We start from the raw sequence: 13,893 nt of genomic DNA on the forward strand, positions 1-13,893 counted from the left end.
TGGGTACCTAATCTATGGGAAAGGTAAAGCACATTTTCAATCTAAAGCCTCCAAACATAAGTCTTCAACATTCAATGCAAAAACAACTGGTACTTAATAGCCTGATAAGTACACTCACTTACCTTACCTACCTTACCTACATAGATAGGTAGCAGGGAGCTGTAGGTATAGTTATTGCTATTACATATAACTAGAATCTAGATACATACCCAGAAGCCAGAAGCGTAGTAGCAACCTCCGTGACCGAGTGGGTATCACATTTAGCTTGCATAGCCGAGGTCCCGAGTTCGATTTACGGCAAAGTCGAAGTTATTTCGCACTTCGTCAGAACGAAGTGAGAAATAAGGATATGTACCTAGTTGGTGCTCTCTTCAGTGACTGTAAAATTTGTGGTGGGTCTTGAGTCTTGAAATGTCCAATCCGTCTTTATTCACTTTATGTATAGTTTAGTTATTACTTATTATCTAGGTATTCTTATTGATTATTTCTACCTATGTTTTTCTTGTTACTGAATGTTTTTGATTTTCTATCTATTTTTCTCTTTTGGGGTTCATTGTCAATAAAGGAGTCTTTATTTAATGAAGCCCCAGAATTTAATACACAAAGTTTTCTGAGCCTTCAACAAAAATAGTTCTTCTAATAACTAACCAAAGACCACTCTTCCACATCAACAATCAACAAATCATTAGTTCATCGTTTCAAATATAGAGGGCATCACCATCCGAGGTTCCCACAACGGAGATTTAAGAAAAATGTTTCTTTACTTTCTTTTTTTATCACTTTTGTGATAACTTACTTCCACTCTTCCACATCAACAATCAACAAATCATTAGTTCATCGTTTCAAATATAGAGGGCATCACCATCCGAGGTTCCCACAACGGATTGGAAAACATCGCAAATGGAGCATAGTTCCGAGGTTTTCTACAAGGTGCCGCTAGTTGTACCATTTCAGTGGCGGGCCGGAAATGCAACGGGTAGGGGAACCACATTCTTGTGAAAAATGAGGGGAAATGCTAGATACACGCTAGCTAGATTTGTTGTTTATTTTTTATTTTTTTTTTTCAGTTCTTGAGTAAACCGTTTGCGTGAGAGGGGTCACGTCCGTTTAAAATATACTTTTGTGAGTATTGGGTAAAATATTTTATTTTTTCAGCTTGGTTCTTTACTAATTACTAATTCTAACTGTGTTTAAGCCGGTGTTTTAATAATTATAATTAACCATCGTTAGTTAATTTTATTGCTTTACTGAAGTTTAAAAGCTAAACCTAAACGAATACACACATAGCATTCAACAAGTGTCAATTTTTGTTATTCTAAAATATCTTACAAAAGTTTTTGTAAAATCCGCTTTCTTCTTTTTTGATCACTCAATACCGTCTCATGGTGTTAAAGTTTAAATCCTTTAAAAAAATTCACTAGTTCTGTGTATTTTCACATTTTTCACCTTGATTCCCAAGAAAGTAAAAAGCAAATAACAAATTAAGGGTGTTTATGAAAGTAGGTATGTAAAGTGAAGAGTGTGCAGTGTTTCTTTGGCCCCAGCTAAACCTGCACATAGCATTCAACAAGTGTCAATATTTTTGTTATTCTAAAATACCTATCTTACAAAAGTTTTTGTAAAATCCGCTCTCTTCTTTTTTGATCACTCAATACCGTCTCATGGTGTTAAAGTTTAAATCCTTTAAAAAATTTCACTAGTTCTGTGTATTTTCACATCTTTCACCTTGATTCACAAGAAAGTAAAAAGCAAATAACAAATTAAGGGTGTTTATGAAAGTAGGTATGTAAAGTGAAGAGTGTGCAGTGTTTCTTTGGCCCCATTGTGTTTTGAGAAGATATCAAAATTAAATCCGCCAACCTGTTTTGTGTCCAAAAGAAACGTGAGGATTCTGGAGAGGCTGCAAATGAGGTAAGTAAGAACAACCCTAGATTTTTGAAAGATAATCCAGTGGCTTAAAGAACCTGAATCCACTCAGGAACAGAGCGGTACTTGTGCAGAAGTCACGTCCGTGGAATATTGCTACCCAAGGAACTGGCACAAACGAGCAGTGACTAGTGTTATTATAGGGTTAGCATAAAATCCAGTGGCTTAAAGAACCTGAATCCACTCAGGAAAAATCTGGTGTGAACATCACACGACTTTCTATTACATTTGCGGAATACGTATTTGAAAAAAAAAGTAAAAAAAAAAATGAAAATTTAGATTCTGGAGAGGCTGCAAATGAGGTAAGAACAACCCTAGATTTTTGAAACATAATCCAGTGGCATTGAAGGAAGAAGAGAAAAGGAAGACAAAAGGAAGAGGAAGGCCCCGCATGAGCTTCATGGAGCAGATCATGGAGTATGCTGGCACAGATTCCTACAGTGAGCTGAAGAGATTAACCCAAGACAGAGAAGCATGGAGAAGAGTTGCCAACCAATCCTTGGATTGAGATGATAGATAGAATCCAGTGGCTTAAAGAACCTGAATCCACTCAGGAAAAGAGCGGTACTTGTGCAGAAGTCACGTCCGTGGAATATTGCTACCCAGGGAACTGGCACAAACGAGCAGTGACTAGTGTTATTATAGGGTTAGGTTAAATACAAAAAGGAGCTTTTCTTTTCCACGGACGTGACTTCTGCATAATTACCAAAAGAGCTTCTGTGAGGCCTCAATAGAGTAATTGAGGGTACTTGGTCAGAAGTCACATCAAAGGAAAATTACTATTAAAAGGAGCTGTCACAAATGAGGAGTGACCAGTGTTATTATAGGGTTAGGTTAAACACAAAAAGGAGTTTTCTCAATTTCAGCAGGGACTGGTGTTAACGTTATTACAGGGTTAGGTTAAATGCTCTGTTTTTTACCTAGCAACTTGCATATCTTGATGTAAACAGACACTGGTGTTAACTGGTGTTAACGTTATTACAGGGTTAGGTTAAATGCTCTGTTTTTTACCTAGCAACTTGCATATCTTGATGTAAACAGACACTGAGAATTTGTGAAAATAAATACCTAGTTTATGTATCATAGGTATTTTTTTCTTATAATTACTGACAGTTAAACAATGTCATATATGTAGTTTGTGCTGAGTGGATGAGCCAACTGGTTACACATTACATAGCTGTTTCAAAGTAGGTACATAACTACTCTATGACTTTGAAACATCACCCAAGTAAGCGCAACTGATCTATTATATGTAACTTTGCTTAACTTCAACATATTCTTGTCGCTGGCTCTCTCATTATTATTAAAAGACTCCTTTATTGTACGTTCACGAATCCCTTGTATTGTGTATGTGTTTCAGTATTTTGCTGGTGACGGCAACCAACCTGATAGTTCTGCGAGAGATCCAGTATATGTAACTTTGCTTAACTTCAACATATTCTTGTCGCTGGCTCTCTCATTATTATTAATTTTTCCCCCCAAGTACGTTCACGAATCCCTTGTATTGTGTATGTGTTTCAGTATTTTGCTGGTGACGGCAACCAACCTGATAGTTCTGCGAGAGATCCAGGAGAAACAGGGTTGTGTAGAGATGATGGTAAACCGGCGCCTATCCACCATAGGTCGAATAACTACCAAGAAGAAACATCCGGAATTTTCTTATAATTACTGACAGTTAAACAATGTCATATATGTAGTTAGTGCTGAGAGGATGAGCCAGCTGGTTACACATTACATATGTGTAGCTGTTTCAAAGTAGGTACATAACTACCTTCAGTCTTTTGAGTGAAGATGATTGAAGAGCTGGTTGAAATCCCAATGTCCCTGGAGCATTTGGTCGGTTCACCCAGTGTCTCAGAGCATGAAATACCAACCGAAAAGCTGAGCTGGCTTAAAGCCTATTGAGATCTTTGAGGGCTTCAACCATCACACACCAAACAAATCTACCATCAAGAACAAGAACCTCCTTGGATTTTTTTTTTTTTTTTTTTTTTTTTCTACAAAATCGTATGTGTGTCTTCTTTACTTACCTATGGGGACTCCAGGACCTACACATATGAACGCATAATATTGTTAGGTACCTACAGGTTGTACAATAACCACAACACCACATATTTCCTGAAGCCGTACAACTTGATGTTCTCATCTAAGCATTAGATTTTTATTACTTTCCTTATCCTATAGGAAGGAAAGTAATGTAATCAATCGGGTCAAATTTTCGATGCTCAGTTTTTAGTGCCAAAACACGTTTTGAGGTCTCTAGCCCTAGAGCCTAAATCCAAAGTTACAGCCATTGGTCCGTGTGTGTGTCTGTCTGTAAACAAAATATCTCGAGAACGGTAAAAGCTAGAGACTTGAAATTTGGTATGTAGCTGTGATGAGTAGGAACTCTATCTAATTAATTCAATTAGGTATTCAGGAAGTGAATTACTTCTTGATAGGTACTTGAGTACCTACTCAGTCATGAAGCACAGAATACCTAGGTATCTATTTACCTAATAGGTAGATTATAGAATTTCAAGTACCTACTTATCCTGAGTTCAAGATATAATAAGTGGCTAATGGAGATCCTGAAATCTGATTAAAATATTTTGATTTTAATTAGGAGGGATGAGTAGGTACTCTCATTAATTCAATTAGGTATTCAGGAAGTGAAGTACTTCTTGATACTTGAGTACCTACTCAGTCATGAAGCACAGAATACCTAGGTATCTATTTAATAGGGAGATTATAGAATTTCGAGTACCTACTTATCCTGAGTTCAAGATATAATAAGTGGCTAATGGAGATCCTGAAATCTGATTAAAATATTTTGATTTTAATTAGGAGGATTATTACAAGCTTTGTGATAAGAATCTCTTAAGAAGTTGGGTAAGTTTGGGTACCTAATCAGTGGAAAAGGTAAAGCACATTTTCAATCTAAAGCCTCCAAACATAAGTCTTACCTACATACCTCTTAATCTCTGTACTTGAGAAAATACTCTTATTTAAGTCAGAACCTACCTAAGTAAGAAATTGTAAATAAGTAAGCATTTCAGTACTTGAAATTCTCTCACTGTTGTACCACCTTGTATGTATTTGCAGATATTGTTACTTGACTTTCAACATGGAGTCCTTGTCCTCAGACTTGGATTTTTCACAACTTTTTACGTAGGAATCGACCTTTTATTAATAATATTTTCCCAATTGCAACTCCTCCATTCTGCCTTCCTCTCTATCTCTCTACTAGTGACGTCAGCAAATAATGGTCAGATGATCTCGGGTTTCCTATCTACCGCTAGTTATATCGCGGAGCTATTAATGTGAAACGTATGATGATTCATGCATGACCGTGGATAATTCTCCGTTGACAAACTCCAATGAAAGAAACCAGTTTAAATTAATCAAATATTACATACAGGGAACAGAGTACTGCTAGCATATCATAAAAAATAGTAAGTAAGGAGTATACATATGAGAGATCAGGGATTCAGGAATAACATGTATTTATTTTATAATGGTACCGAGTTATACCGTATACCGAAGTCGGAAATTTTTACATAAAACAATGGTTTAGGCCAAAAAATTAGGTAGGTAGGGTACTAAAAGTGGCAAGATTTTTATAGATTGATGGACCTTTTGTTCCCCCATGGAAGCGTTAGTGTTATGGAGTCATGTACACCATTTTATGGTATGAGTATGTGTGTCTTCTTTAGTTACCTATGGGCTATGGGGACTCCAGGACCTACACATATGAACGCATAATATTGTTAGGTACCTACAGGTTGTACAATAACCACAACACACAACACCACATATTTCCTGAAGCCGTACAACTTGATGTTCTCATCTAAGCATTAGATTTTTTAATCTCATATTGAATTAATACATATAACAAAATATATCAAGGCAATGTTTATACGTAAATATTTAAACAACAAAATCTTATATGAAGCCTTTCATCGGATGTGATTTCTAGAGTAAGTCAAGAATCAGATATGTAAAACCTAAATAGTCCCTATTCAGGATAGTTAGCTTGGAGAGTAGCGCGTCTGCCTTTTAAGAGCAAGGTTGCAGATTCGATTCCCGCCCGGGCGAAATTTATCCTTACCTATCAGATAGGGTCAGTTCTCGGAAAGACTGGCTTTCTTCTATCCTGTCCTCCACGATAAGACCTCCGGTGTTTCGAAATTCAACAAACTTGAAGGCTTCACCCATAGTCAGCTTGGAGAGTAGCGCGTCTGCCTTTTAAGAGCAAGGTTGCAGATTTGATTCCCGCCCGGGCGAAATTTATCCTTATCAGATAGGGTCCGTTCTCGGAAAGACTGGCTTTCTTCTATCCTGTCCTCCACGATAAGACCTCCGGTGTTTCGAAATTCAACAAACTTGAAGGCTTCACCATAGTTGTTTTTTACTTTCCTTATCCTATAGGAAGGAAAGTAATGTAATCGGGTCAAATTTTCGATGGTCAGTTTTTAGTGTCAAAACACGTTTTGAGGTCCCTAGAGCCTAAATCCAAAGTTTCAGCCATTGGTCCGTGTGTGTGTCTGTAAACAGATTTATCAGAATCCGAATTGATAATTTGATAGCTTTTTATGTGCTATTCCCAATTTTTTCTCTTTTTTTTTAGTATCAGTAGTTTTTTATTTACTTTTTTTTTTATCAATAAAATATTCCTTTTTAAGAAAGCTCCAAAGCTGAACTGTGGAATAATTATAGCTTCTATCTTCTGTAGATATCAAGAGTTATCAGTACCTTAATGTTTTATGTACCTATACCCAATATTTTATGTTTTCTACAATCCAAGTTGGTGCCTTCTATGAGTTTTACCTTGGAGGTGTTTCGTTGGCGACAAAACCAGTGTCGTTTATGTTGATTTTTTATTGAACACACATTAAAAAGTCACGAGATAATCGGAATTTTAATGCCGCTTCAGTAACCCTTTGGTGTTCTTGTGGTCTCATTTCTTGGCGGTGACAAACTGAACCTCCCTTCTTGAGTCCGAAATGGACTTTACTCAAGTTCATCATTGGACTTTGAGCTATGTACGACTGTAGGTAGTAGGTACATACTTCACTGTTAAGTCCCATCTTGCACTGTTTCGTGTGGATCCGCTGGGATTGACAAAAATAAAATAAAATAAAATAAAATTCCGTCAGTACCTATTGTAGAAGTGAACGTAACAATTATCTCGTTGATGCTAAGATAGGTAACTAAGGCCCAGTGGTGACCAGAAGGGTTAAATTTGAAACCTACAACCTACAAGGCTACCCTGATGGTTCCCTGTAAACCGAGAGAAAAAATTGTAAATCCCATTAGCCCTTATCAGTTCTATGAGGGTTTATACCTAGAGAGCCATATTTGGGGACAGAGTGACATTATTTTCAGTAGGTACTTTTTTTTAACTACTACTGATATAAATATGTAGCTCAGACTATTACTGTCCATGTATAAGTAAATGTAGCTATACCATTCTATTTTATTGGTACATACTTCACCTATGTACATTTTTCTTCTCACACTGTGAAAGTGTGAAGCTCTGAAATGGTAAAATGAAGTCGTATTGGCAAGAAAGCCAAGAAAAAATTGGTCATGGTCTTCTACCTTTCAATAAAAAAAAGCAGGCACGCTACCCTCCAAACTAGGCCTGCCGTTTGTAAATCTGTTTGTGTGTAGTATAAAAACCCTTTAAGATTGCAACATATTGGCACAAATTGCCACGGGAACTATCCCGTTCCCTACATCCCGGTCAGTAGGCAAAACGCAAAATATATCGATGAGGAAAATGAGAAAACTAAATGAGCCTTGCATTGTTTTTCATTATTGAGCCAATGCATAGCATGTGCTGTACAATGTACATATAGATTTTTAACAAACAATACGCTACACGTAAATGAGAGAGACAGATAGATAGGGAGGATGGGAAAGAAAGAGAGGCTGAAAGAGAGAGGGAGGCTGAAATTGACAAAGAGAGGGAGGAAGGCATAAAAGATTAAGAGACAAGGAAAGAGAGGGACATAAAGAGTGAGGAAAACAGAGAGAAAGGGCGAGATTGGTGGCTGACAGCTAACAATGCAATTCTAAGCTAAATACATAATTTCTTAGCGATAGATACAGATAAATGACATTCTGAAATGCAACCACAAGTATTTATGTCATGCAATTGAATATTTGGCAGAAGCACTAACTATAGTAGAATGTTTGGCGCTTCTTTCCAATTCAATATTGATGTTAGACAGTGTTATTTAGGCTTTCTATTTGACCCAATATGAGACATTCGTTCATTCAACTAGACTAACCTAGACTTTCAGTTGACCTGTGAAATATGGCTTTTTCACTACCTATTTTTGCCAGCCTAGTTAGCTCAGAGGATAGAGCGTCTGCCTTGTAAGCGCTAGGTCTCGGGTTTGATTCCCGCCCGGAGTGGATTTTATCTCACACTGGTATCGTAGTCCCACTATAAGAGGGACCAACAGTCCCACTTATAGTGGGACATTTAACACCTAATTTTACATAGGAACCAACCTCAGTGGTTAGCACGGTGGGCTTTGAATCTTTAGGTTGGTGGTTCGAGTCCATGTCAAGTCATGAAATTTAGCAGTGTATTAAGAGAGGAACGACATTTGTGACACGATACTCAACACAATTTAAAAAAATCCTGCATAAATTAACATGGTCTATCCCATTGAATTCCCCCAGGTGGTTACCAATCAATTCATAGGCTTCTAGAAGAGAGCAACAATCTGGATGAAGGCCTAGTGGGGCATAACCCGGCCGAGTGTCTAGTATGTATATCATCCTCACCCCGGAGGGCTTAGAATAGTTGCTCTTATCATAATCTAGTTTTTTGATATTTTTGTTGAGTCTGTATAGAACCAAGTTTTTCCTTTTCCCTCTACTAATTAATCACTGAAGTTAAGCCACATTGAGCATGGTAGGTAAAATATTTGGTTCTGAAAATAGTTGTGTTAACGTCCATGTCCATTGGTTTAGGACACTATCTTATATGTTGAGTATTATGTGTATTGTAGTTGTATATGATTGTTTAAATATTATACACAAAGTGCCTATTTTGAATAGAAAGATAGTTAATGTTGAGTATTATGTGTATTGTAGTTGTATATGATTGTTTAAATATTATACACAAAGTGCCTATTTTGAATAGAAAGATAGTTAAAATTAGAAACAATATAATTGTAATATTTGACAGTAAATGTTCAACAAATGGGTCATTTATTTCTTTTTAGGTACCTACCTGGTGAAAAATGTCTCATTATAAAATATGTATTTTTTTTACAATCAACATTGTTACTATAATTAAAGTAATTTTTTTCAAGTGAATTATGGACAATTTTCACCAGGTACTACTCCTTTTCACAGGCTATAGAAAAATAAAAATACTGGTAAGTTAACAATATAGCTTTTTTCATAATATTGGGAATACATAGTCAACACGAGCTGTAAATGGTACAACATGATAGAGTCCAATCTGCAAGAGTTGTTGCTTAAAACTAAACAGGAACTGCCAATTTCTTTTGATCTCTGATCTTAGTCCTATCTAAAGAGCAAACTAAGTTAGGGCACCAACTTTAGCACAAGTGCAAAGTGGTTATTGGACCATCATTAATTTAGAGACACATCCCCTAAAGAACTTACAACTTCACTTTATTCACTCTCCTCTGGTAAACAAGCACTAGATTTTCCAGAACTAGTACTTGTGCAGTGAAACAGATCAAGTTAATGGAAAAAAGATGCTTAATTTTCTACATTTACTGAGGTTTTTTTATGCAGGGGTTTATTTACATTGCATTGGAAATGACTTGCTGAATGCAAGACAAAAAACAGAAGAGGTATTTACAATATAGGTCAGCCTTCAGTGGATAAGTAATATACGGCATGAATGTGTTCTTCCATTCACAAAAAATGCTGTAGTATTTGTCAATGGATAGTTATGAAATGGAGTTTAGTATCTCCGTGGAAATCTAACAGCTGTGAGTCATCTTGACCCAACTCTGTCTCTTGGAATCAGTCGAAGTTCACATCCATGCTTCATAAACACTGTACCAGCTGTTTGCTGAGGATTAATACCAATTCCATCGTCTGTGATGATCGCTGAAGTCTAGTCAAGTCATGAAATTTAGCAGTGTATTAAGCGAGGAACGACATTTGTGACACGATGCTCAACACAGTTTAAAAAAATCCTCCATAAATTAACATGGTCTATCCTATTGAATTCCCCCAGGTGGTTACCAATCAATTCATAGGCTCCTAGAAGAGAGCAACAATCTGGATGAAGGCCTAGTGGGGCATAACCCGGCCGAGTGTCTAGTATGTATATCATCCTCACCCCGGAGGGGGAGTTATGTCACCCATACCACTAATGGACACTCACCCAGTCCCACCCTGGGACACTCGCAGTCCTCTTCAGACCTGTTTGGTAAAATAGGGTAAGTACACCTGTCATAACCCGGCCGAGAGTCCAGTATGTATATCATCCTCACCCCGGAGGGGGAGTTATGTCACCCATACCACTAATGGACACTCACCCAGTCCCACCCTGGGACACTCGCAGTCCTCTTCAGACCTGTTTGGTAAAATAGGGTAAGTACACCTGTCATAACCCGGCCGAGAGTCCAGTATGTATATGATCATTACCGCGGAGGGGGAGTTATGTCACCCATACCACTAATGGACACTCACCCAGTCCCACCCTGGGACACTCGCAGTCCTCTTCGGACCTGTTTAGTAAAATAGGGTAAGTACACCTGTCATAACCCGGCATGTATATCATCCTCACCCCGGAAGGGGAGTTATGTCACCCATACCACTAATGGACACTCACCCAGTCCCACCCTGGGACACTCGCAGTCCTCTTCAGACCTGTTTGGTAAAATAGGGTAAGTACACCTGTCATAACCCGGCATGTATATCATCCTCACCCCGGAAGGGGAGTTATGTCACCCATACCACTAATGGACACTCACCCAGTCCCACCCTGGGACACTCGCAGTCCTCTTCAGACCTGTTTGGTAAAATAGGGTAAGTACACCTGTCATAACCCGGCATGTATATCATCCTCACCCCGGAAGGGGAGTTATGTCACCCATACCACTAATGGACACTCACCCAGTCCCACCCTGGGACACTCGCAGTCCTCTTCAGACCTGTTTGGTAAAATAGGGTAAGTACACCTGTCATAACCCGGCATGTATATCATCCTCACCCCGGAAGGGGAGTTATGTCACCCATACCACTAATGGACACTCACCCAGTCCCACCCTGGGACACTCGCAGTCCTCTTCAGACCTGTTTGGTAAAATAGGGTAAGTACACCTGTCATAACCCGGCATGTATATCATCCTCACCCCGGAAGGGGAGTTATGTCACCCATACCACTAATGGACACTCACCCAGTCCCACCCTGGGACACTCGCAGTCCTCTTCAGACCTGTTTGGTAAAATAGGGTAAGTACACCTGTCATAACCCGGCATGTATATCATCCTCACCCCGGAAGGGGAGTTATGTCACCCATACCACTAATGGACACTCACCCAGTCCCACCCTGGGACACTCGCAGTCCTCTTCAGACCTGTTTGGTAAAATAGGGTAAGTACACCTGTCATAACCCGGCATGTATATCATCCTCACCCCGGAAGGGGAGTTATGTCACCCATACCACTAATGGACACTCACCCAGTCCCACCCTGGGACACTCGCAGTCCTCTTCAGACCTGTTTGGTAAAATAGGGTAAGTACACCTGTCATAACCCGGCATGTATATCATCCTCACCCCGGAAGGGGAGTTATGTCACCCATACCACTAATGGACACTCACCCAGTCCCACCCTGGGACACTCGCAGTCCTCTTCAGACCTGTTTGGTAAAATAGGGTAAGTACACCTGTCATAACCCGGCATGTATATCATCCTCACCCCGGAAGGGGAGTTATGTCACCCATACCACTAATGGACACTCACCCAGTCCCACCCTGGGACACCAGCTTTACACCCCGTTCATACGGAACGAATTTTTCTTTTTTCTTCGTCTTCGTATGTTTATCAGTCGTTTGTGAGAGGGAGCAACGCATTCATGTTACATACACGATTTTGCGTTTGAGCTTTACACCCCGTTCATACGGAACGGATTTTTCTTTTTTCTTCGTCTTCGTATGTTTATCAGTCGTTTGTGAGAGGGAGCAACGCATTCATGTTACATACACGATTTTGCGTTTGCTGGTGCTTCTTTGCAGAGACGACTGTTGGTCCCACTATAAGAGGGACCAACAGTCCCACTTATAGTGGGACATTTAACACCTAATTTTACATAGGAACCAACCTCAGTGGTTAGCAATGCAGAGACAACTGTTGGTCCCACTATAAGAGGGACCAACAGTCCCACTATAAGAGGGACCAACAGTCCCACTTATAGTGGGACATTTAACACCTAATTTTACATAGGAACCAACCTCAGTGGTTAGCACGGTGGGCTTCGAATCTTTAGGTTCGTGGTTCGAGTCCAAGTCAAGTCATGAAATTTAGCAGTTTATTAAGCGAGGAACGACATTTGTGACACGATGTTTAAAAAAATCCTCCATAAATTAACATGGTCTATCCCATTGAATTCCCCCAGGTGGTTACCAATCAATTCATAGGCTTCTAGAAGAGAGCAACAATCTGGATATCCTCCATAAATTAACATGGTCTATCCCATTGAATTCCCCCAGGTGGTTACCAATCAATTCATAGGCTCCTAGAAGAGAGCAACAATCTGGATGAAGGCCTAGTGGGGCATAACCCGGGGGGCCAACAGTCCCACTTATAGTGGGACATTTAACACCTAATTTTACATAGGAACCAACCTCAGTGGTTTAGCACGGTGGGCTTTGAATCTTTAGATTGGTGGTTCGAGTCCAAGTCAAGTCATGAAATTTAGCAGTGTATTAAGCGAGGAACGACATTTGTGACACGATGCTCAACACAGTTTGCACATTCCCTAAAGAACTTACAATTTCACCTTTTTCACTCTCCTCTTGTAAACAAGCACTAGATTTTCCAGAACTAGTACTTGTGCAGTGAAACAGATCAAGTTAATGGAAAATAGATGATTAATTTTCTACATTTACTGAGGTTTTTTTATGCAGGGGTTTATTTACATTGCATTGGAAATGACTTGCTGAATGCAAGATAAAAAACAGAAGAGGTATTTACAATATAGGTCAGCCTTCAGTGGATAAGTAATAAACAGTGTGAATGTGTTCTTCCATTCACAAAAAATGCTGTAGTATTTGTCAATGGATAGTTATGAAATGGAATTTAGTATCTCCATGGAAAACTAACAGCTGTGAGTCATCTTGACCCAACTCTGTCTCTCGGAATCAGTCGAAGTTCACATCCATGCTTCATGAACACTGTACCAGCTGTTTGCTGAGGATTAATACCAATTCCATCGTCTGTTATGAGTTTTTTTATGCAGGGGTTTATTTACATTGCATTGGAAATGACTTGCTGAATGCAAGACAAAAAACAGAAGAGGTATTTACAATATAGGTCAGCCTTCAGTGGATAAGTAATATACAGCGTGAATGTGTTCTTCCATTCATAAAAAATGCTGTAGTATTTGTCAATGGATAGTTATGAAATGGAATTTAGTACCTCCTTGGAAAACTAACAGCTGTGAGTCATCTTGACCCAACTCTGTCTCTTGGAATCAGTCGTAGTTCACATCCATGCTTCATAAACACTGTACCAGCTGTTTGCTGAGGATTAATACCAATTCCATCGTCTGTGATGATCGCTGAAGTCTTTAAATACATGTACCTACTTGATCTCTGGACAAGTCCAACCCAGGTTGCCTCCTTCCTGGATTTCAAGACAGGGAGGGAGTGTGGAGAGGAACAGTAGTCCACTGTTCTACTACTACAACAACAACAACAACAACAACAACAACAACAACAACAACAACAACAACAACAACAACAACAACAACAA

At 39.0% G+C, this 13,893-nt stretch overlaps 1 protein-coding gene across 1 annotated transcript in view; it reads left to right on the plus strand.

Annotated features, from left to right (window-relative positions):
- Positions 1 to 3,598, plus strand: part of LOC103517270 (TBC1 domain family member 23) — a 40,283-nt gene extending 36,685 nt beyond the window's left edge. The window contains exon 9 of the mRNA XM_026829422.1: positions 3,448 to 3,598. Within this exon, the coding sequence (XP_026685223.1) occupies positions 3,448 to 3,598 (151 nt within the window). The remainder of the gene's footprint in view (positions 1 to 3,447) is intronic.
- The last annotated feature ends 10,295 nt before the right edge of the window (positions 3,599 to 13,893 follow it).

Source organism: Diaphorina citri, unplaced genomic scaffold, assembly GCF_000475195.1.
Source record: "Diaphorina citri unplaced genomic scaffold, Diaci psyllid genome assembly version 1.1 scaffold1790, whole genome shotgun sequence".
NCBI classification, from domain to species: domain Eukaryota; kingdom Metazoa; phylum Arthropoda; class Insecta; order Hemiptera; family Psyllidae; genus Diaphorina; species Diaphorina citri.